Raw genomic sequence first — 24,320 nt, 5'->3', positions numbered from 1 at the left:
AGCCTAAGGACACAAATGGTTTAAAAATAAATTAATAAAATACATACTATGCTAACAATGATAAAAAGAAAAAGCCAGAATAGCCATTTTAATCTCAGACAAAGCAGATTTCAGAGCAAAGAAAGTGACCAGGGATAAAGAGGCAGTTTCATAAAGACAAATGTGTTGATTTCTCAAGAGGACACAACAATCCTAAATGCTAATGCACCCAAGAACGAAGCTTCAAAATACATTGAACACATGGTATACTTGTATTGAAATATCATATGGACTCCATAATGTGTACAACGATTGTGTATCCACAAAAATGAAAAACAACAAATGTAAATAATTTTTTAAATGATCAAAGCAAAAAAATACACTAAACAAAAAACTAATAACTAAAGAATAAAGAACTAAAGAATAAAGAGAGAAATCCACATATATAGTTGGAGATGCTAACATCCCTCTCTCAAGAACTAACAGAACAAGTAGATACAAAATCAGTAAGGATGTATCATTACTGATGTAGACTTGGAAAATGCCATCATCAACCACATTAGTCTCATTGACATTTATAGAACAGTCCTCCCAACAACGGCAGTACACACTCTTTCTGAGCACACAATGGCATATTTACCAGGATAAATCATATTCTGGGCCATAAATCAAGTCTTAATATATTTTAAGAGACCAAATTATATTAAGTATTTCTATAGCCATAAATGAATTAAAGTAGAAGTCAGTAACAGAAAGGTATCTTGAAAATCCCTCAATGTTTCGAATACACTTTTAAATAACGCATGCACCAAAGAAGAAACTAAAAAGGAAATTAGAAAATATTTTAAATGGGATTAAAAAAACACAAAATTTGTGGATGTAACTAAAGGGTGAGAAATTTATACCACCAAGTGCCTGTATTAGAATGGAAAAAAAATTTCTAATCCATGACCTCAGCTTCCAGCTTAAGAAACTAGAAAAAAAATTAAAACTAAGCAGAATAAAATAATTAAAAAGAAGAAATTAATCAAGTAACCAAAAAGAAAAAAATTAATGAAACCAAAAGCTGATTATTTGAGATCTGTAAAATTGCTAAAACTTTAGCTGGCTGACTACACTAACGAAGAAAGAGGCACAAATTACCAATATCAGGAATGAGAGAGGAGACATTGCTACAAATTCTAAAGCTGTTTAAAGGATAATAACAGGATATTCTGAACAACTTTATGCCAATATAATTAACACCTAGGTGAAATGAACATATTCTTTCAAACACACAAAATACCAAAGCCCACTCAAGAAGCAATCACCTGAATATAACTATTATCAATCACCTGAATATAACTATCAATCACCTGAATATAATTATCAATCACCTGAATATAATTATCAATCACCTGACTATAACTATTATCAATCACCTGAATATAACTACTATCCATCACCTGAATATAACTACTATCAATCACCTGAATATAATTATCAATCACCTGACTATAACTATTAAGTCAATTTAAAATCTAGTTAACAATCTTCTCATCAAGCAAAGTCCAGGCCTACCTAAACAACTTTCCTGATGGGGTCCACCAAACACACAGGGAAGAAATAAAACCAATTCTACACAAACTCCCTCTCGAAAAGGCAGAGAGAACACTTCCCAGCTCACTTCTCACGCCAGCATTACTCTAGTACCAAAGCCAAAGACGTTACAAGAAAATATATAGACAATATCCCTCACGAACCTAGATGCAAAGGTCGTTAGCAGAATTTTAACAGGTCAAGTCCAATGATACACAAAAAGAATACTACAACATGACCAAGTGGGGTTTATCCAGGAATACAAGGTTTAACCTGTGAAAATGAATCAGTATAATTTATCATATTAAGAGACTGAAGAAGAAAAACCACATGATCATATCAAAAGATGTAGCAAACAGCATTTGACAAAATTTAACACCCATTCATACTAAAAGACCTCAGCAATAGTATTAGAGAGGATGTTTCCTTAACCTGGTAAAGACATCTATGGAAAACCAGAGCCAACATCACACTTGACGGTGAACGACAAGGTGTTTCTTCTACGGCTGAGGACGGGGCGATGTTCACTTCTATTGGACACTGTAGTGGATGAGCTGCCCAGTGCAATCAGGCAAGAAAAAGAAACAAATAGGCACCCACATTTGAGAAAAAGAGGTAAAACTGTCTTTATTTTCAGAAAACAATATTAACGTAAGGAAATCAATGGAATTCATTTTTTCAAAAACCACTAGAACAAAAATAACTGAGTTTAGAAAGGTTGCAAGATTCAAGATAAATTTGCCAAAATGAATTTCAGTTCTAAATTAGAAGAAATACCAGTGACAATAGCATTAAAAAAAACGTGAAATACCTGGGTATCTCACAAAAGATGTACAAGACCTATACACTAAAAGCTATGAAACATCTCTGACGGAAGTTAAAAATCTAAGTAAGTGGCATATAACCTCATATGTATATATATATGAGATATATAACCCTTATATGTATAAGAGCTATATAACCATATACATATTAGACATATAACCATACATATATGAAATAGATAATCTCATTGATCAGAGGATTCAATATTGGTAAGATGTCAATTCTCCCCATGTTGATCTTTAGGTTGAACGCAATCCCAAACAAAATTCTACCAGGCTTCTTTGTAAAAATTGGCAAGCAGCTTCCAAAGTTTATATGTAAATACAAAGGACCCAGAACCACCAACACAACTTGAAATAGCAAAACAAAGTTGGCGAAATCACCCTAACTTATTTTAAGCCTTATCGTAGAGCTGTAACGATCCCAGTGTGTGACTGGCAAAAGGACGGATCAATGGATCACAGCAAAGTGTCCAGAAAGAGACACTTTTATGATACATTGAACCTTTTAAAAGGAGTCAAGGTGGTTCACTGGGGAAAGTATATTCTTTTCAATAAATGACACTGGACCAGTCAGTCATTCATAAGAAAAAAACACATGAATCTCCACCTTTGTCTTACATGATAGAGAAAAATTAACCCAAAATGCATCCTAGGCCTAAATGCAAGCACAAAAATTATAAAACTACTGGCAGAAAATCTTAGTAACTGTGTGTTTCGTAAGCATTTCTTAAATATAATGTGAAAAGCATGAGAAATATTTAAAAGGAAAAAGCTGCATTTGACTTCATAAATTGAAAATGTTTGGTCTTTAAAAGATACTATTGGGCCTGGAGCAGTGGCTCACACCTGTAATTCCAGCACTTTGGGAGGCCAAAGCAGGGGGATCGCTTGAGGCCAGGAGTTTGAGACCAACCTGGGCAACAAAGTGAGACCCTGTCTGCATAAGAACTTTAAAAAGTTAGTAGCTGTGGTGCACATGCCTACAGTCCCAGCTACTTGGGAGGCTGAGGTGGGAGGATCCTTGGAGCCCAGGAATTCCAGGTTGCAGTGAGCTACGTTTACGCCACTGCACTCCAGCCTGAGCACAGTGCAGGGGCCCAGTCTCAAAAAAACAAACAAACAAAAAACAAACAAACAAACAAAAACACACAAAGAAACTACTAAATAAATGAAAAGGAAAGCCACCAACTAGAGAACATAATGTGTAAAACAAATAGCTATGTAACCAGAATATACAAAGAACTTTTACAACTCAGTAAGATGACAAACAGCCCAATTGTACAACGGGTGAAACATTTGAAAAGATATGTCACCAAAGATGTTCCCTGGATGCCAATGAAACACGTAAAAAGATATTCAACATCACTGGTCATTAGGAAATGAAAGTTAAAACCACAGCAAGATGCCACACACACCTCTGAGACTGGCTCACATGAAAATGACGGACCATGTCAAGTGTTGGTGAGTTAGTCGGTTTCTTAAATAGTTAAAAATATACACCCGGCTGGGCGCGGTGGCTCACGCCTGTAATCCCAGCACTTTGGGAGGCCGAGGCGGGCAGATCACAAGGTCAGGAGATCGAGACCACGGTGAAACCCCGTCTCTACTAAAAATACAAAAAATTAGCCGGGCGCGGTGGCGGGCGCCTGTAGTTCCAGCTACTCAGGAGGCTGAGGCAGGAGAATGGCGGGAACCCAGGAGGCGGAGCTTGCAGTGAGCCGAGATCGCACCACTGCACTCCAGCCTGGGCGACCGAGTGAGACTCTGTCTCAAAAAAAAAAAAAAAAAAAAAAAAAAAAAATATATATATATATATATATATATATATATATATATATATACCCCCACCACATTATCCAGCCATTCTATTCCTAGGTATTTACCCATGAAGAAAGGAAATATAAGTCCCTACAAAGACTTTATACAGAGTCCACCAGCACATGAGTGGATAAACAGACTGCGATGCGTCCATACAATGGGATACGGCTCAGCAATGAAAAAGGGATGAATTATTATGTGCCACAGACTGGACGACTCTCAAACGTGGAGTGACGGGAGCCAAACAATAAAAACCACACACTATAATTCCACTGACAGCAAGCCCCAGAAAACGCCAACCGTCTACACTGACAAGACAGACCAGGGGTCCCGTCCAGAGCCAGGAGCAGCGGAGGAGGGGCCAGCGACGGGCACGAGAAGCCTTTTGGGGGTGACGGATGTGCCTGCTGTCTCAATTGTGGTGATGGTCCCGTGGCACACACCCATGTCCAGACTGGTCAAATCGTACATTTTAAACAAGGCCGTCTACTCTATGCCAATTATACCTCAACATAGCTGATTTTTTGTTTCAGTGAGCAGAATAAATAAAACTGAGGCTATGGCGGTTCCTGGCTGAGGCCCCTCCTTCGCAATTAGTGCCCCTCTGGTGGGCACAGGGCCCTTTACACCTGCTTCCCCAGCACCTCTTTTCCTGCCCCCGCCAGGGGAGGAGGCATCGTCCACCAACACCCTTTTGCCCTCTTGGCCATTGGCTCTGGACTGAGAACCTTCGTGCCAAATGTCCCCACACCCTCGGCACAGCCCCGGGAACTGCGGTCCTGATGTGACCTGAATTTTACACATGAAGAAACTGAGGTGCAGAGAGGATTGGTGATGTGCGTGGACCCATTGGGAAGTCTCGGGAGTCTGGATCCCCCCACATCCTGGAGTTTCTCCAGCAAGGTCTGGGAGTCTTTCTACAATCCCAGGCTCCAGGGCCATGAAGAGCCACAGCAGGCACAGCGACAGCGTCTGAGGCCCACCCCGAGCTAGGGGGCCCCACGCCGCAGCTCGACACTGGCCTTTCACAGGATGGGTGCAGAGGCCTCCAAAGGCTGCTGACTGGCTCCCAAGCCCCCTTAGCTGATGTCTATGCGAGGATCGGCCACAGGACCCGGGCCTCAGTGCCTCTGACAGGGGCTCCATGAAAACTGGGGAGAAACTACAAATTCTTACAAACTCCCGGGATGAGAGGCAGTTTTCCTAAGGTTCTAGAACTCCTAAGTGGTCTAACAGATGTCCTCATTTAAAAAGAACACCCAAAACACCTGAGCCTGAGATGAAGAAAGCAAACTTGAGCAGAAGGGGCTTTCTGGGAACGTTCAGAGTATCTGGACGGTGGGGACAAAGCCCTGCTCACAAGCATCCTGAAAACGGCGTCCCCATGGCTTTGTCCTCAATCCCAGGCTTTTGTAGCCATGGCCAGGTCCAGGGACCTGGCTGGGTGGGCAACACTGAGAACTGACCAGCAAACAGGGCCCAGCTCAGTCCCTCCCCGGAGGACAGCAGCCACCCCCAACCCTCCCTAGCCAGTTTCAGAAAATGGTCAGTGAGAAGAGACACAGGCGCCGCTAAAGAAAGCTAAAGTGAAATAAAGACGCCCGCCCTTCCCCCAGGTTCCCCACCAAATGCTGCTCTCAATGCACAAATTATTCTCAGCACATGGTGCTCGGAAACTGACCAGATCATCGCCCCGCCAGGAAAAGGGGCTGGCCTGCGCCTCTCGGCACACACTTGACATTTTGTTCTCATCCAGGCTTCCCATGCTGACAGTTTCTGGATTAAATGTGCAAATGGAACGCGGCCCCGAGGGGGTCTCTCTCCCTGCCTGTCCAAGGTCCAGGGCTGGGTGTGCACGTGTGCATGTGTGCATGCAGGCACGTGTCTGAGCCTGAACGTGAGCACACACGTGAGTGTGTCCACATGGGTACCTGTGTGTGCATGTGTCCACATGCCCATCCGTGCACCCATGTCTGTGCGTGTGTGCCGGTGCATTGTCTTCTCCATCAGGCATCTGGGCTGGAATGAGTGTTTTCCAACCCCCAATTTCAACTACCTTGACCATGACTAAGTCTGGAAACCTCACCACCAGCTCACGGCCGCCCAGGACTTTTCTCAGCCCAACAGGGATTGGCTCCACCTAAAACTCCAAATGCAGTCCCCTCACAGCAAGTCCCCAGGCTGTGCTCTCTGCCTCCCATTGCCATCCTACAGGGCATGAAGCTGCGAGGTCCAGAATATACCTTCCCAAGTGGCCAGGAGTCAAGACTGCATATTTGGGGAGGAGACTATTGTCCCCAATTGCCAGGGTCCTAAAGACACCTGAAGTGAACATCCACTCCTCCTGAGGCCAGCTGGAGCCAACCTTGGGGTTGAGAGCATCTCCCATAAGCTACTAAGGAGGCTGCCGGCAGCCCCTGGCCCCAGGTATCCCACCAGGCATCCCTGTTGGTTACAGTTTTATACCTGGGAGACAGAAAATCTTGTGGGAAGAGCTGTCTAGGCCTGGCCCTGAACAGGGGGCTGGGGTCCGAGGTGCTCGAGCCACAGCTCCTGACCCCATGAGGCCACACCGAGCCCCGTCCCCCCACCTGCAAAGTCACACGATGACACACTTCAATGGTCCATGGCCAGGACCTCTGGTTTTCGCTCTGTGTGACCTGGGAAGCCCAAGAATGTGATTAGAACTCATCTGAATGTAATGCCCTAGGAGGTTCCCCTGGCACCTGCCCAGCCCCCTCCCCAGGCTGTTGCCCAGTGTCAGAGGAGACCTCAGGCTACCTCCTCGTCCAGGGACACAGCGGGTGGACCCCATTGTGCAGCACCCCATGGCCAGTGGGCCCCACAGGGCGGATCCTATTATCCCCCAACGACTTCCCTGGCAGCCCCCTGGGAGCCCCACGTGCAGTGCCGGTGCCAGCTCCCCCACGCCTGCCTGTGCCCGGCCTGCTCAGCCCATCCCGTTGTGTTGTGTCAGCTGCTGCCCTGCGCTTCAAGCGAGGCTCTCCAGCTGGCCAGGGTCAGATGTGAAAACAAGGACCTAACCCAACCCGGCCCCCCGGCTCCCCTGCACCAGAGACCCCCACCGAACGTGGCGCTCACTGATGAGGCTCTTTCCAGCCCTCAGGCAGAACATAAAGGAAACACCTGTCCCCACGGCCGCACACTCTAATCCCACTAAACCCGAATGGAGAAGCCCGGGGGCCCTGCAGCAGGCGCACCCCCCACCAAGGTCTGACTTTTGTCCCGGACTATGGGGAAGGCGGGAGAGAAAACACGGGAACTGGCCTGGGAGAGCTGGAAAGCCGCGGCCGCCCTTCACCAGGGATACAGCTTCCAACCAGACCCAGGGCTGCTGAGAGCAGAGCACCATGGCGGTGTGGGGGCCTCCAACAGCCTGGGTGCCTAAGGGTCCCCCTACTCCTGTCCTTGTGCAGTCACCACCTTCCAAGGGCTGGGGGCTCCTGCTCCAGTAAGGCCCTTCCTCCCGACACAGAGCCCCTGCCCGGGCTGAGCCCCAACCCTGGCAGAGCCCGCAGGCGCCCTGCTCGGCCCCAACTGCGCCTGCACCCAAACCCAGGCCGCTGGCTCTCTCATTACCAACCTGGAGCTAAATCATCACAATTTCTAAAAAGAGGAGAAAGAGAAGCGAGCGCGGTAGGGAGAGTTAGGGAGACCACCCAGACACCTGGCACTGGGGAGAGACCTGGAGACCACGCGCGCCATGCACGCCAGACACTGGGGGTGGTGGGGAGTGCTGGCTGCCGGGCAGGCACCTGACTGCGTTTAGCTTCTTGGTTCCTCCTGCCCCAGAGAGAGATGGGCCCATCCCTGCCCCGCTTTCCTTCCCACCAGCCTCTCCCAGGGGCTTCTGGAAAGGCAGGATGAGGGACGCTCCCTACGGCCGGCACAGCCATCGGTTCGGCTCCCAGGCTGCCGCGGTGGAGTCTGTACAGGGTCACACGCTTGTGGGGCCTCTCACCAGGGTTCCGCAAAGATGTCAGGTATTGTCTAAGATGCCAGTGCCTGCCTAGCATAAGCCCGTTCCTCTAGTCACTCAGTGCTCTGGAAAGATCGCACTCCTGTGACTTGAAAACAGGGAAGATGACGGAATGAGCCAACAGGGCCCCAGACTCTCCCGGCACAGCAGGTGGGAGCTTCTACCTGGCCATATGGGGTCTTTCTGGGGCCCAAGAGGACTTGCTCCCAGGCACAAGCCAGATCCCCATCCCCTTTTCCTCCAGGGAGCGCACCTGGCAGATCTGGAGGAGTTCTGATGGAGGCGCAATGGGGAACAGGCACCTTGACCCCCAGAGGGACCACAGGCTGCAGACGGGACATCGTGCACTCATGCCGCGGCTGCCCTACCCCTGGCCGGGGCACCATGGGCTAAGAGTGCCTCCCTTGAAGCCCCAGGTTCCTCAAACCCAGGTGGGGCTCACTGCCTTCCCTCTGCACAGCCTCCCTGGAGGAAAGACGTGGACTGGCGGTTCCCAGGTTCCAGCCCGGGGGTGTTAACCCCATTCTCACAAACCACTTGGACAGAATCGGGTTACTATCCAAGTTACTTTTCGGGAAGGTTTAAAAAATCTTGCAGTTTCCTCTACCTCCTGCCCCGGGCCCCTCACCGCCCCCCCACCCCACCCCATCTTGTTCTGAACGAACTTGATATATATGACAATTCTGGCCTGCAAAAGATAACGTGAGGCCCGGCTGTGGGCTGCACAGAGGAAGTCTTTGTCAGAGAAAACGATTCACCGTAGGGCCCCTGCACACACACAAGGCCCCGTGTGCTAGGGGAAAGTTCCGGTTCCAGCCCAGGATTCCTATGTACTCGGGGAACATTCCGGTTCCAGCCCAGGATTCCCACTTTCACGACTCTCCCGCGAGCAGATTTTGCATGAAGGAATGTCAGCTGTCCTCCGCCCAAGCAGCTGCCTTCAGGCAGGAACGCAGCCAACCCAAACCCTGTCGACTGCGGTCCTGGGACAGGGGACCCGGCTGGGGCATAAACGATGTCCACTGTGCTGGAGACAGCCTGCCTGCTGCCTCTGCCCTGGGCCCCACAGAGGGGCCTGTGAGCCCTCCAACTCCTCCACACAACATCCCTGGGGCCAGGGGACTGTCTTCAAGCCTCCATGTCCACCACCTTTCCCTGCCCAAGAGAGAGACCATGAAGGGAAGGCCGGGCAGGGCTGCTCCAGGTCAAAGAAGCCGATATCGTGTGACAGCCACATGCAATGAGGAAAAACCAGTCACACACACTGGGATGAGTGATGAGCCTTGAATGCAGGCTGTGAAATGGACAGCAGTGTCTTGAGAGTCAGACACCCTGGCTAAGTTGAAGGTCTTCATTCCAGAGGATATATGCGGGCTTTATAGGGAGAAAGGATCACACTGTCTCCAACTCACTCTCAAATGACTCAGGAGAAAAACAAAGCAGGCTGGGTGCCGTGGCTCACACCTATAATTCCAGCACTTTGGGTTGGCTGAGGCGGGAGGATTGTTTGAGCTCAGGAGTTCAAGACCAGTGTGGGTAACACGGCAAAACCCCATCTCTACAAAAAATACAAAAATTAGCTGGACATGATGGCACGCACCCACAGTCCCAGCTGCTCAGGAGGCTGAAGTGGGAACACTTGAGCCCGGGAGGCCAAGGCTGCAGTGAGCCGTGAATACACCACTGCACTCCAACCTGGGTAACACAGCAAGACCCGCTCTCTCTCTCTCAAAAATAAATAAATAAAAATTTAAAAAACTAACAACAAAAAAGTCGGGCGTGGTGGCTCACGCCTGTAATCCCAGCATTTTGGGAGGCCGAGGTGGGTGGATCACGAGGTCAGGAGTTCGAGACCATCCTGGCTAACACCGTGAAACCTCATCTCTACTAAAAAATACAAAAAAAATTAGCTGGGCGAGGTGGCGGGCGCCTGTAGTCCCAGGGGCCCAGCTGAGCGCCCCTGCTGCCCTGCCCTGAGCCTGAGCTCCCATCACAGGCAGGGAGCAGGCTGGCCTTCCTTCAGCAGCCCCTGTCACCGCGTGGCCTGTGCATGGGGCTGGGTGGCTGGGGACAGCAGCAGGTATGCTAAGCAGAGCATGTGGCCAGTGAGGCTGGACCAAGGCTGTCCCGGGGAAGCAGAGCCACTGGGTCTTCATGCCATGTCCTGTGGGCCTCAGGCTCTGAGACTGTGGCTTCAGCAGCGCCCCTGCCCCCCAGCTGTGCATCCCACACCCTGAAGCAGAGCACTCGAAGCAGGGCGCCCATCACACGCACAGGCTGCCTCCGGGGAGCAGCAACGCCGTGGTTCCTCTCCTAAACAGCCCCCAAAGCAAGGCTGATCCTACGCCCAGCAAAGCGGCCTCAGAAAGGAGACACTTCGATGGATTCCCAGAGGCAGGGGGCCTGGTCCGGGGTCTTCAGGGGGCACCAGTCACCTGGCTGCCCTCTCTCAGGTGCAGAGTGGGTGACAGAGATGCTTTTAGGAAGCTCTACGGCCAGCACATGAGAGAGACGCCACAGGGCTCTGCAAGGCCGCGAGGGAGCTGCACAGGACTTCCCAGGACGAGGAGCTCCTGGCAGACGGAGATTTCAACAGCTTCAGAGTCACTACAGGGGAAAGCAGGAGGGACTGGTATCCGGTGGTCCTCAGTGACCAACACCGGGCTCTGGAGAGTCGGCCAAGTCACTTCTCCTGTCCCCACAGGGCAGTGGCTTCAAGTTCTGCCTGGTGGATTCTGAGCCTTTGTTCTTGGAACTCTTGCCAGGACATCAGGGGTCGACTCTGACCCTGGAGGAGCCTTGGCAGCTGAAGCTCAGCCCACCTGGGTGCCCCCAACTGCCCCAGAGAGACACTCGGGCCTACCCTGTTCCCCCTGCCCCTGGTCCACGTTCACCTTCGCTACCCCTGCCTGCCCAAAGCCTACAGGCCAGTGTCCAGCTCCAGTATCCTTCCACCCTGAACAGGCTCCGAGAGCCTCTGTCTCCCTGGGGTGGGCTCCAGGCAGGGTCTCAGGACAGATGAGTGAGAAGTTCCTCCTACAGGCTCACGGGGCAGTGACCTCAAGTCTGGCTGTGCAGAGCTGCAGGCCACCCTGTGCCGTGGGGGCTGTGCAGAGGGAGGGCCCACATCTGTCAAGTCCTCTGTCAAGTCCTAGTTCCAGGGTCTCAGTGCAGACAGGAACCAGGGCTCCGGCCCACACATACACAGGGCCCTGCAGTGAGGATCCCAGGGGTGCAGAATCCAAGTCCAGTTCTGCCTTTCATGAGCCCATGGTCTGCTTGCACATAGATCCTGGCACACAGTAGGTGCTTAATAAAGATTTGCTGGCTGAACAAATGCAGGCGGAAAGAACCCTGCCAGGGAGCTGACAACTGCGTTCTGAAGCCTCAGAGTGGCCTGGGCGGTGGGGACCGGTCTTGGCTGGGTAGCTCCCGAGTGACAGGGACAAAAAGGCAAGCGAGCCCACAACCCCACAGAGGGACACGACGCTTCCCAGAGCACCCTGCAGCCCTGAGGAGGGAGTGGGTACCCCTGTCCCCGGGCAACTAGTCTAGTGAGGAGTTGCCCCTGAAGCAAGCGTGCAGGACGGGGCTTTGTCAGACCCGTAGGAGCTCACCAGGCCGGGAGGAAGAGAACCCCTAGCGGGCGGCAGCTGCAGAGGGAATCAGACCTCGGGGTGAGTTGAGGAAAATCCTGAGTCACCCACTGGTTCCCCAATGCGGGCGAAGGTGCCTTCACTTCTGCGTCTTTTCCCGGCAGCAGCAGTAAGGGCGCTGCGGGAAACCGCCTGAGGCCGTGCGCAGAGCAGGCTTCTCATCACAGCAGCTGCGGGTCCCAGGTGGAAAACACCAGGTGAGGACCTGCGGGCCTGCGGGCGCCCTGAGCAAGCGGAGGCCAGAGCGCTGAGGACAGGACCCCACCTTCTTCCACAGAGAGGAGCCCGCCCGGGGCCGTCACGGAGGCCCAGAGACTCTCCACAGGGTCTCACTTTGCTGCTGGGAGGGAAACTGAGGCCTCGCTCTGTGCTGGGAGGGAAACTGAGGCCTCACTATGTGCTGGGAGGGAAACTGAGGCCTCGTTCTGTGCTGAAGGGACAGCAGAAACCCAGGCAGTGAAGGCTCCAGCTGGCGGGAGGGGTGGGCCACCGGGCGGGGTGGAGGGAGCCTCAGCAGAGGGGAGGAAGCCGCAGCGATGACCTCATCCCCTAGGCCTCCGGGGCCGCCGCTCATGGGGTTTTTTAACCACAGGCATTGCAGGACAATTCCCTGGTATGTTCCCCACCAAAGGCGCGGACGAGCCATGTTTGTGTTGTGCTTTTGAGTGCCTCTCTCTTTGTGTGGGGTTTGACAAAAGCCGTGATCCTGGAGACAAAAGCCAGGCCTTCACCTGGGCCAGGGCAGGGTCTCCTCCTGCAGAGAGCAGGGGGGGCCGTTTCTGGCAGCAGCCGGCCTCAGCAAGAAACAGGAGAGCCACCCAAACCGGGAACTCCTTCCCAAGCAAGAACACGCAAAGCACACACACGTCAGACACACGCGTGCGCACACACAGCAGGCACATGTGTATGTATGTGCGCACAGAGCTACCGACAAGCACACACACGTACACAGTACACACATGCACACGTGTGCCACTTCCACAGACGTGGGCACACAGATATGCACACGCATGTACGTAAATACGTGCACACACAGCCCCCTCTGAATTCAGAAACTAGGCTGGGGCCCTCTTTGCAGCCCAGGAAGTGGCTCTCCTCCCTGGGAGGCCATGAGCAAATCTCCCCTGCCCAGCAGATTTCCGACGTGCTGTTCACGTGCTGTTCACGGTGTGGGCCGGACCCCAGCCGAGACCAGATTCCTCCCGAAATGGCTTTTTCAGGCCCACCGCATATCCCTGGTTCAGCAGAATGCCTAATCCCTCCGAGGCCGCGCTGGGGTTTCCTTAGCCGTGCTGAGATAACAGCTTTCTGGCACTGCAAAGCAGGGCGGACGAAAAGAAACGAGAAAACAGGGGCTCCCTGGGAACACGCCGCTTTGATTAACTTTTTCCCCAACATTTAAACACCGTGCTCCCGGAATCCCTCACGCCGGTCCTGCACCCTGCGGGCCCCTCCTGGGTTCCCCAAGGCTGTGGTTTGGGCTCCCCGCGCTCAGCACTCCTTGGCGGGGGCCGGCAGCTCCGGAGTTGCATGTAACCCGAGCGCCCTCTGGCGTCTGCAGGCGTCCCCGCCGCCTGGCCCCAGGGGCTGCAAACACTTTTGCTGCTTCTGCCTCCCCCCAGTGCCTCCAACCGTCCTTCCTGCAACCCTGCACAGCCCCCCTCTGCTGGACTCAAGAACCCAACAGCCGTCCTCACTCCTCCAAGCCTGAAGCCTCAGGAACCTGCTGTCAGCCCCTTCCCCAGGAAGTCCCCAACTTCTGCCTGTGCTCTGAGCCCCGCTGCCCTGCGCCTGCCCTGCGCCTGCCCTGCGCCTGCCCTGCGTCTGCCCTGCGCCTGCCCTGCGCCTGCCCTGTGTCTGCTGTCCACTGGAAGCTGTGAGCCCTGGGAGGGGTCCCTGCCTGCCCTGCAAGCACCTGTTTACCTCCTTCTCACTGTGCCCCTCCCACCTGAGCGCCCCCTCCTCCAAGCAAGTGGTCCCTGTCCCTGCGGATAGTCCCCACCCAGAGCCTATGCCTCAGTCTCGGCTCTGCCTTTGATGATGACTGAGTGACAGCTGGACCCTCAAATCCCCTTGAAGGATTTGACTCCACGAGGCCAGTGCTTCGAGAGACTGCTGGGAAGTGTGGCGAGGCAAGTGGGAGGGCGTCTCCCACCCCTCCACCATGCAGGGGCAGCTGAGACCAGGAGCACATACCAAACTGGGGTGTCCTCATTGGGCAACTCTGGCCTATGGACTTGAGGCAGGGAGGGACATGCACAGCCAGGAAGCACCATGCTGAGCCTGTGGGGATAGCGCAGCCACGGGGTCCTGCCCTCAGGGAGTGTGGAATGGCCTGAGGCAGACAGATGCTTCTGAGCCTCCCAGAGCCCCACCAACCCAGAACAGGGCAGGCTGGCGGGGATGCTGCGCAGGATGGCCCCAAGCAGAGGCCTGAAACCTGACAAGAGGCTGAGTGCTGACACTCCCGAGGACAGCCAGGCCCAGGACAGAGGGCATGCAAAGGCCCTGGGGCAGCCAGGAATGTCCAAGGCTTGGCCTGGAGTGAGTGAGCCCAGGCTGGGGGAGGTGGAGAGGGGAGGGTTACAGGTGACGGACCTGAACGTGGCACCTTGGGGAGTGTACCCTAAACGTCACAGGGAGCTTCTGGAATGATCAGATTTTTGTCTTAGAAAGTCCTCCCCAGCTGCTGTCTGCAGGGTTGCCTGGTGAGACGGGAGGTGTGGCAGGGGGGCAGCGGGCATGAGAGAAGGAGGGACAAGGGAGGCGGCCAGGGTCTCTGCCTTCCGAGCAGTGGAAAAGGCAGAGGGGACTGCAAAGGGGACTGCAGCAGAAAGGGGGCTCTCTGCTTGGGGGTGCGGGCTGCTTCTCTGCCATCCCACCCCAGCCTGAAGGAGAGGGAGCTGCAGGGCAGTGAAAGGCCTGGTTCCCGCTGACCAGGGGTCTGTGGCCACAGTTCAGCAAATAGCCACCAGGTGGCGCACAGACCCCAGGGATGCGTGGACAGTGGGCAGGGCTGCCGGGATGACGACCATCCTGGAGGCTTCCCTGGGGGCACAGCTCAGCACTGTGCCTTGAAATCTAGGGTCTGCCCTCCTGCCTGGGCAGGGCTGCATCCTAGGGAGCAACCCTACCTGGTCTGCTCCACACCCCTGTCCCCTGCCTGGTTTAGATGCCACATGGGCGCCCTAGGGCGCTGTTGGTGATTCTAGGGCTGCAGACGGGCACGTGGAGCCCAGGGTGCATCAATTCTTGAGCTGTAGACGGGTGCATGGAGCCCAGGGAATGTCTAATTCTCAAGCTGTAGATGGGCACGTGGAGCCCAGGGCACATCTGAAGGTCCCTGCAGGTCGGGCCTGGGTGCAGGCTTCTCCAGGCTTTGCCCTCCCAGCTGCCTGGGAGATGGCTACCTAGGAAGTCAGGACCTGAACTTGGATGCTGTGGTGCTGACAGCCCTGGCTGAGCAGGGGCACCTGGTGGGCTCACGTTAGCACCGGGGCTCCATGCTCCATTTAAAACCAAGCAAGTCCCAGACCACATCGGGGGCGAGGGGCTAACCACCCAGATCCAAGTTAGTATGTGAGGGACAGGACAGGCAGGATCTCACGTCTCACACACAGCCCAGGCGTGAACACACATACATACACATAGGTACACACAGCAACACGTATCTATAAATACACACAACGCAGCCATACATAAACACACAACACATGCTCACAGGTGCACAGTACAATGTGCCTATATGTGGCCACATTTACACATGTGTACATGCTCAGATACACACATGCACACATGTACACACATTGAAACAGCCAACCATGCATGAAAGTCCCCACATGCTCATGTGTATGCACGCTTACATACTCAGATACAGATGCACACTTAAGCACACAGCTCACCCATACACACACACGCGTGTACACACAGCCACACGTGTACACATTCCCATGCATATGGGCACACACATACACACATGTACACACACCTGCAGAGGTACAAAGGGCCTCACACGGAGACCATCCAGGGGAATGTTTGGCAGTCCGGCTCTCACAGCCTTGGCCCCAGGCCCTCCAGGGACAACTACCAGGTCAGGGACCCCCCCCACAGACCCAGCCCCCATAGCAGAACCAGCAAAGGACATCCCATGCCCGCTCCTGAAGTTGAGCCAACCCTGTCAGTTGGCGAGGGCAGAACGTCCTCCTGCTAGTCACAGCCAAAGACTTGGCTGAGTGCTCATCTGAGAACCGGGTCTGTGGTAGGTGCGGAGGACTTGGGGATCCTGGACAGGTGCTGTGGGGACCCCATAAAACATGGGGCCCGTGCTGCCAAGGCTACTGGACATTGCCCTGTGGGGGAAGGATGGTCTCACCCCAACCAAGATGGCACAAGACGACACATACACCCCACTTCACTGGTGCAGTGCAAAAGTCTGAACAAAGTATGAGGGTAGAGTGTGATGGGACATGAACCTCAAATGCCAGGACCAAGGGGGTTTGTCCCTGGAAGGCAAGGTGGGCCCCTCACCGACAGGAGCACCTCACAGAAGCAGGAAAGACCCCTGACCAGAATCCACATGGTCACCGTAAAACCACACCAGACATCGGACCTGAAGGACCCTTCCTAAGTGCGGGAGGTGCACACCCCCTGCCCAGCAGCCAACCCACCCACGGAAGCCAGGAGGGCCCAGCTGGCCACAGGCACCACCCCCAGCTCTGGACAGACCCAAGCAGTAATCTGCCCTCCTGGGCATCCCTTATCTGGAAACACAAAAGAATGCAAAGGATAGAGGGAAAAACTTCTACGACCAGTCATGAGAGGTGGCGGGGCCACAGGCCACAGCAGAAATTAACAGCTTTCACAGATGCCAGCAAAGTGCCTGGAAACCATGATAGACTAGAGACTCCCTATGTGATGGGAACAATAACAACTTATTCTCATCAATATTATCATCATCAGGAATACACTTAGCAAAAACTGCCTGAAATATACATAATGAAACCATAAAACGCTGCCCATAAACACACACACCGCGCTCCTGGAGACCACCGAGATGTCGGTCTCCCCCAATTCATTGACCCACTGCCATTGGGTTTCTTCCCGGGGCTGGATAAGGTGATGGCAACATTCACTGGGAAAAGCAAGGCTGCAAGCGCCACCAGGAAACCCCCCAAAAAGAAAGCCCCGCCGAGGCATAAAATGGCATCATGAAACTGACTTTAGTACTGGAAGAACCACGTCGGTAGGGCCCCGGTAAAGGAAAAGTCCAGCAGACCAGTGGGACAGAATAGAAAAACCCCAAAAAAATCCCCAAAGCAGACCCTTCCTATTGCCTCTGGACCTCTGGTTTACAGAGAAGACGGCCCCTCCAATCAGGCAGGACAGATGGACTGTGGAAAACATGGCGCTGGGAGAACTGGGAAGCACAGCAGGCCTGTGCCTCACACCACTTAACCAGGAAACTCCCAGCCACCATGGAGCACACACAGTTAACCTGGTGAGGGCTGGAGGAAACCACAGGTGAATTCCTCCAGCTATGGCTCAAGGTCCAAAAGCAACGAAGGAAAGCTAAAATGGACTCCCTAGAAATGGGATGGATTCCACTGCTGAGGCCATCATGAGAGGACTCTAGACCCCGGCGGGACAGGCTCCCCTGGCCAGGAAGACACAGCACCGAAAAGCAGCAAGAGCCCAGCCCAGAGCTGCCTGTGCGTGCCAGGACCCGAGTCGTGACTCTCTTTCTTTGCAGATACTGGAAATATTCCACGACAAGACAGGAAAACACGAAAGCCCAGCCACGGAGAGGTGCTGGACCCAGTCCTGCTGGAGTCGTTGCCCACGGCCCACATTCAGGCGGCTTACGTGGGGACCCTGTGGGTTCCAGACACAGCTGGTCCCTGCACCCCGCCTTCCGGGCAGCCTCACGGCTAGATCAACTTTGGGGTTTTCCACCAGGCTATGAGCCTGCCCTGCCCTGCTCTCAGCACCTGCCTGGCACAAATGGCACCGACACCGCTCAGGCCAATGGAAGGGACCATCCAGGTGCCTGGAGTGAGTGCTGCTGCTGGGACACCAGTAGGGCCTGTGTGCCAGCCATAACCCAGGGGCAGGTGTCACCCAGACCCCAGGGACACTGTGCATGAAGGCTCGGGCAGGCCCGGGCTGGCCACAATGCCAGCTCTACCCTCCCTCCTCCTTCCTTCCTTCCAGCCCAGCTTGGAAGCCCCTCCTCCAGGAAGTCCTTTCAGACCACCAGCTCCAGGCTCCTCTCAGTCCTTGGCCCCCCTCGCCTGTGGCACATACATCCCAAGTCACTTGGCAAGTGTGGGGTCTGGGGAGGTGCCCCTGTATCAGGGCAGGGCCAACGTGTGGGCAAGGGGCCGGGGGCGGCTCTGCCCCACCTTATGGGGCCCAGCGCTGGGGAGATGCCAGCCTCCAGGGCAGCCGTGACATCCAGCCACGCCCTCAGATGCTACGTACCATCCAGAAGAGGGTCCCCGTGGCCAGGGCGGCATACTGCTCGATGGTGGACAGCACGCTGAAGATGAGGCAGACCAGGACGATGAGGAAGCTGTAAGACAGGGAGACGGTGGTCAGCGCCACGGCCTCCGCCCTTCCCCATAGATGCACCCGGCGAGTGGAGGGGCCCCGGCCTCCGCCCCGCCCCGCCCCACCCCGCCCCGGTAGGACTAGACAGTGCTATGAAAACCCAGTCGTCTGTTAGCTGGTGAGCACACACTTGAGGTAGGTCCACACGAGGGATGCCGTCCCGCCACGGGAAGGGACGAAGCACCAACAGGTGCCGCCACGTGGACAGGCCCTGGAAACATGGCGCCAAGGCCAGACACAGACAGGTGACCACCTGCTGACCACCTGCAGTGTGGCTACGCCTTGGACAGCCAGAGCCACAGAAACAGAAAGCAGGCTGGTGGCTGCCCCAAGGCGGGACTGCTACGGGCACGGGGTTTTCTTTCGGGGTCATTAAACATTCTGGATATGGATGGTGGTGATGGCTACACAACTCCGAACGTCCTAGAGGCACAGGGCGCCCACTTTTCATAAGTGAACTGCGGCATGTAATCACGTCTCCGCAAAGCTGATTTTACAAATCACTTCCAGAGGCCGGGCTCGGTGGCTCACGCCTGTAATCCCAGCACTTTGGGAGGCCAAGGTGGGCAGATCACAAGGTCAGGAGATCGAGACCACGGTGAAACCCCGTCTCTACTAAAAATACAAAAAATTAGCCGGGTGCAGTGGCAGGCGCCTGTAGTCCCAGCTGCTCGGGAGGCTGAGGCAGGAGAATGGCATGATCCCAGGAGATGGAGCTTGCAGTGAGCCAAGATCGCACCACTGCACCCCAGCCGAGGGGACAGAGCGAGACTCCGTCTCAAAGAAAAACAAAAAAAAACCAAATCACTTCCAGAGAGCAGTCAACAGCCCCCTGTCCAGAAGTTCAGGGCCCAGGGCAGGGGTGCTGGTGGTCACAGCACAGAAGCCAGCCTGCCAGGTGGGGGTCCTGATACCTGCACCAAGTATCTGCTTCCCAGAGGAGCCTCGAGGCTGCAGGCTGAGGGTGGCTCTCCTCCAGTTTCACTTCCTCCTCCCCAAGGCCCGGAGGCCAAGTCACAGAACTCATGAAAAGGAAGGTGCACAGAGCCCCACCCTGGGGCAAACGTTCTGTACTGTGGGCACGCAGAAAACAGACAGGCGGCCCACTCTGATCCAGGGAACCATAAAGATAAGGAGCTGCTGCCTCTGCAAACATACCCTTCAGGGCCCGCCCGGCTTCCTGTCACTTCTGGGGAGATTCCGGAGACTCCAAGGACCCCCATGGATCCTCAGCGACAGGAGAGCCAGGAAGTGGCCACACAGCCCCGAGGGCCCAGGGAGACACAGAGAAAGCCACACACAGACCCTGAGTGCCCTGGCATAGATCCTCTGCCCGGCATAGGGTGCCCCAGGTCCCCTCCACTCCCTGAGATCCTGCCATCCTAAGTGGCTTCCAACCCATCCCAGGGCAGCCAGAAGGCCCCCTGCATTGCCTCTCACCCAGCCTCCAGAACTCAGCCCCATCCGGAACCCATCCTCTTCCACCTGTCCGGATGTGTACAGCCCAGCCCACCCTCCCCAGGCCCCTGGAGCCCACAACAAACAGGCTACCTCCCAGCACAGCCTGCCTTGGCTCATCCTCCCGATGCACGTTTCTTGGGGAGGTGGGGGGGGGCTCTGCACCCCTCTTCCCAACAAGCTCCTGTGGGCAGGGCAATCCTTTCCTGGCCTCTGGCAGCCCTACCCAAAGGCCCTTGATGGCTCACTCAACCAACGACCCTGTTCAGGCCCCCTTCCTGGGTTCCTCCCTCCCCATAGCCATAGTCCCACTGCTGGCACTGGGGCCAAAACCTGCAGCTACCATTTCCTCAGCCACCTGCCTCACCAACACCCCGTCCCTCCCACACTGGTCAGCTCTGCAGCCAGCCCGTCTGCACCCTGCCCATCCATCCTCATCTCCCCCTGACCACGGTGCCCACCTCCACCCGTGGCGTTCCCAGCCCACATACCCAGCCAGTCAGTGAACCCTCAATGTCACACCCCAGTATTACACTGCAATGGCCCCAGACCACCCCAGCTCCTCGCGGCCCTTGTTGCCAGTCCTGACTATGCCTGGCCCAGCCCACCTCAGGGCCCGTGCACCTGCTGCTGCCCAGCCTAAAAGCCCAGCTTCAGGGTCCTACCAACGGGCCCTGTCTCATGGGCAGAGGCCAGCTCTGATGTCTGACCCTGGCCCCCACAACACCCCAACTGTGTCCTTTATACTCAAGTATCACCGCTGGGACCAGAGTCTGTTGTCCACCCCCTAGACCATGAGCACCCCAAGAGTGGGGCTGTGGGCTGCAGTCCACGCCCAGGATGCGGCCTGGTGCACAGTAGGTGATCAGTCCCGTGGGACTTCCTTCATTTAATCTCTAAGCCCCAATGCTGCTGCTTCATCCCCTTCACCATGACCCTTCCTCTGCTCCCTGAGGTTACTCCCCCACTGGGACATTCGACCCAAAGCACAAGTCTGATCAGCCATGTGGTTCCAGGAGCACCTGGAAGGCTGGCACGCAGCCCTGCCTTTCCCTGGGCCTCAGTCTTTCCAGCCTTTCCCTGGGCCTCAGTCTCCCCGACCCCCACTGGCCCAAAGCTCTGGCTGCATAAGCTGCCTGGCATTTGCCAATGCGGTGCTTCCAGCCAGGGACCCTCTCTGCACCCCCACCCTCCACACTGCTTTGGCTCTGAGGACTCTTCCTGGCCAGCTTGGACAGGATGCCCCGGCCTTGCCAGGCTCCCTCCGGATGCTCCCACACTGACCACTCCTGCCCTCATCTGTCTCTGGGACCAAAATCCACACGGTGCTGGCACGGGGTGGGTGGGTGCAGAGTAATTAGTTCAACAGACACAGCTGGAGCCTCTGAGCCAACCCTGTGGGGAGCCCTCCATAGGGTGATTCTGTGGATCTCATGGGGACACAAGCAAAGATTGGTTGGAAGGGTGAGTGCCCATCTGCATTGGGCACCATTCCAGGCACTGGGAATGGGCTCAGACTGGCCCAACTTGCACAGAGCATGCTGCCCACTGCCGGAGCAGGGTTCCCTCCAGGTTCTTAGAAGAGCCTTTGCGCCAAGCCGCAGGCCCTGGCCCCACACTCTGCAGCCCCCAAGGTAGGGCTGGGTCTCTGCCCCTTGTTGGTACAACTGTTGGCTCTCTCACCCCACCAGGGCTCCCTCCGCCATGACTGCCACACTTAATCCTCCTGGACGTCTGTTTGTTTTGATTTGCAGTGAGCAGGGAAGTGAGATTAGACACAGCCTGGCTCAGCCACGAGGAAGCAGAGCAGGGCTGCCCGGGGCAGAAGATGCCGCCTGCCTGCTCCCCAGGCCCACGGGGTGCAGAGAGGCCCAGGGCACCATCTGCACATGGAGATGCAGCGCCCACCGGTGCCCCAGGCAGCTCCCCTGCCTCAGTTTCCTCATCAGTACAAAGAAGTGGTCCACAGGTGCTTCTTCCCAGGCTGTGGAGGGAAGTGTCACCCGACGTCCAGCAGGGAGTCAGGAGCGAGCGTCGACGTCACCCTGAGGCCTTGGATAAGACAGAAGCTCCCGGTGCTGTCTCCTGCCAAGATGTGGCAAAACCCACCACCCAGCAGGGGCCCTGGGGAGGATCCACTAAGTTGCTCTCTGTCCAGCAACAGGAAGTGCTCCTGGGGGCTGCAGGCCACTGCCCGGTACCCACACCCCTGCTCACTGACCACCGGCTCAGCCAGTGCTTTGCAGACAGTAACAGAGACCCCCACGAGACCCTGCCAGACTGTGACGTCACTGCCACACTGTCATCAAACACATGCTACAAGTAGGGAAACTGAGGCTCCGAGGACTTCTGAGGTCACAATTGGGGTAAACTGAGGAGACAAAGGACTGCAGTCTGGTTCCCTGACCCGGCATGGCTGGGGTTCCTGGAGGCCGGGCCCTGGGTCCCTTTGGCCCTCAGTGTGAGACGACTGCCGGGCTCTGGTCTGGGTGCGCGTGAGCAGGGATAGGGCTGCAGTGAGGGGGGCACGGCAGCTTCCCCGTCGCAGAGCGCGGCTTCCATCCTCCCGTCTCCTCCTCCAACTCAGATCCTCCTGCTTCTCTTAGAAGAACCCTCACAATCACAGTGAGGGCCCACCCGGGTGACCCAGGACAACCTCCCCTCTCACGAGCCATCCCTCAGTCACCCTGCAAAGCTCCTTTGGCCACACAACCTAACTTGTTCACAGGACAAGGACACAGACACCTCAGGGGCCACCGTTCAGCCAAGTGATAGCCATGTCTGAGTCACGCGCCCGAATCCACGCCACTGCCCCAGCCTCTCAGTGACCTGCACGGAAGGCGCTGCACTCACCCCACTCTCAGATGAGCAAACGGGGGCCTGGGGAGGGAAGGGGGCCATGGGCAGGACCCAGATCTGCTGACCCTGCAGCCTCCAGGCTCAGGTTGAAAGCTTTAAAGAAAAAAAAAAAACTGTAAACTTCCTCCGTGGCAGAGGCGAGCGAACAGAATCGCCTGCAGCTTCTCTGCCCTTCACAGGGGCACCGTGATGGGTACCTGCGACGTGGAAGCTGAGATAGCCCCACTTCACGGCCACTCTTCTAAAAGACCACAGGCGACGCTGCCTTCTGCATCTGCCGTCGATTCTTGTGCTGTTTGGGCGACAGCCGGCCATCACAGTGGCAGTTGGTGACCTCAGCCACGGTATAGAAAGCAGTGATGGGGCTGGGCGCAGTGGCTCATGCCTGTAATCCCAGCACTTTGGGAGGCCGAGGCAGGAGGATTGCCTGAGGACAGGAGTTCGAGACCAGTCTGGCCAACATAGTGAAACGCTGGCTCTACTAAATATATGAAAAAATTAGCTGGGTGTGGGTGGTGGTTTGCGCCTGTAACCCCAGCTACTCAGGAGGCTGAGGCAGGGGGACTGCTTGAACCAGGGAGGTGGAGGTTGCAGGGAGCCGAGATCGCGCCACCGCACTCCAGCCTGGGCGACAGAGTGAGACTCCATCTCAAAAAGATAAAAATTTTAAGAAAGCAGTGATGGATGCTGGTTAGCACCATGTGCAGAGTGGGCACTCACTCACAGGCCGCGAGTGAGGGCTTGGAAGCTTGGTGACTGGCTGCCAACGCCAAGCGCTTGGGCTTCATGGCACGGATTCCAGCTGCAGGGGCCTCTCCTGCCCATGTCCTGTGCGCGGGAGACACAGTGGGCTCAGGTGTGTGGAGTTACTCCAGCGGGAAGATTCCTGACTGGGCCTTGCGGGGGAATACAGGATCTGACCAGGGAAGACTGCATGTGGGTGGTCCTGGACCAGCCCCCCCCAGAGTGTGCACCCAAGTGGGCGTTCACCCCAACCGCCTGGGCAGAGGTGCCTGGGAAAGTCCCGTGCAGTGGAATCGCGGCTGAGTCAGAAGACGGGGCTCCGGGGCCCGGGCTGGGAGCCAGCAGGGGCTGAGAAATGATCCCCCGCAGGCCAGGCAGATGGTGGGGACAGGTGCCCATGGGCCAGGCTGGCTGTCAGCCTTGCCATATTCTGAAGGCTAAATGATGCTTCCGATATTTTGATACACCGTGCTAGCCTCAGAAGGAATTATATGACAAAGGTTACTTTTATCTACTCCAGATAAAAAGAGTTTTATCTTATTTACCACTTTATCTATTCTTGTCTCAGGCGGAGCTGGGAACCTCACAGGTGCCGAGCTGGCATCCCTGCCCTTGAGGCACTCAGGGCCTGGGGTGCCTGTGCACCCTCCTGCCTCTGCAGGGCCACCCGTCACCCCCTCTGCCTCAGCTCCAAGGCCAGGCAGTCGCAGCCCCCAACTCTGCAGAGCCGGGAAACCGAGGCCCTGGGAAAGGATTAATCCTATGCGTGTTCTGGACACAGAGTGGGCAGCA

At 55.2% G+C, this 24,320-nt stretch overlaps 1 protein-coding gene across 5 annotated transcripts in view; it reads right to left on the bottom strand.

Moving 5' to 3' along the window:
* LOC105469770 (potassium voltage-gated channel subfamily Q member 1) overlaps positions 1-24,320 on the bottom strand; it is a 402,068-nt gene that overhangs the window by 298,499 nt on the left and 79,249 nt on the right. For all 5 annotated transcript variants that reach the window (XM_011721289.2, XM_011721290.3, XM_011721292.3 and 2 more), the window contains exon 2: positions 18,339-18,429. In XM_011721289.2, coding sequence (XP_011719591.1) covers positions 18,339-18,429 — 91 coding nt within the window. The remainder of the gene's footprint in view (positions 1-18,338; positions 18,430-24,320) is intronic.

This window comes from Macaca nemestrina, chromosome 12 (genome assembly GCF_043159975.1).
Source record: "Macaca nemestrina isolate mMacNem1 chromosome 12, mMacNem.hap1, whole genome shotgun sequence".
Taxonomy (NCBI): Eukaryota; Metazoa; Chordata; class Mammalia; order Primates; family Cercopithecidae; genus Macaca; species Macaca nemestrina.
The sequence above is the reverse complement of the archived record's forward strand: the minus strand, read 5'-3'. Positions and strand labels throughout refer to the sequence as shown.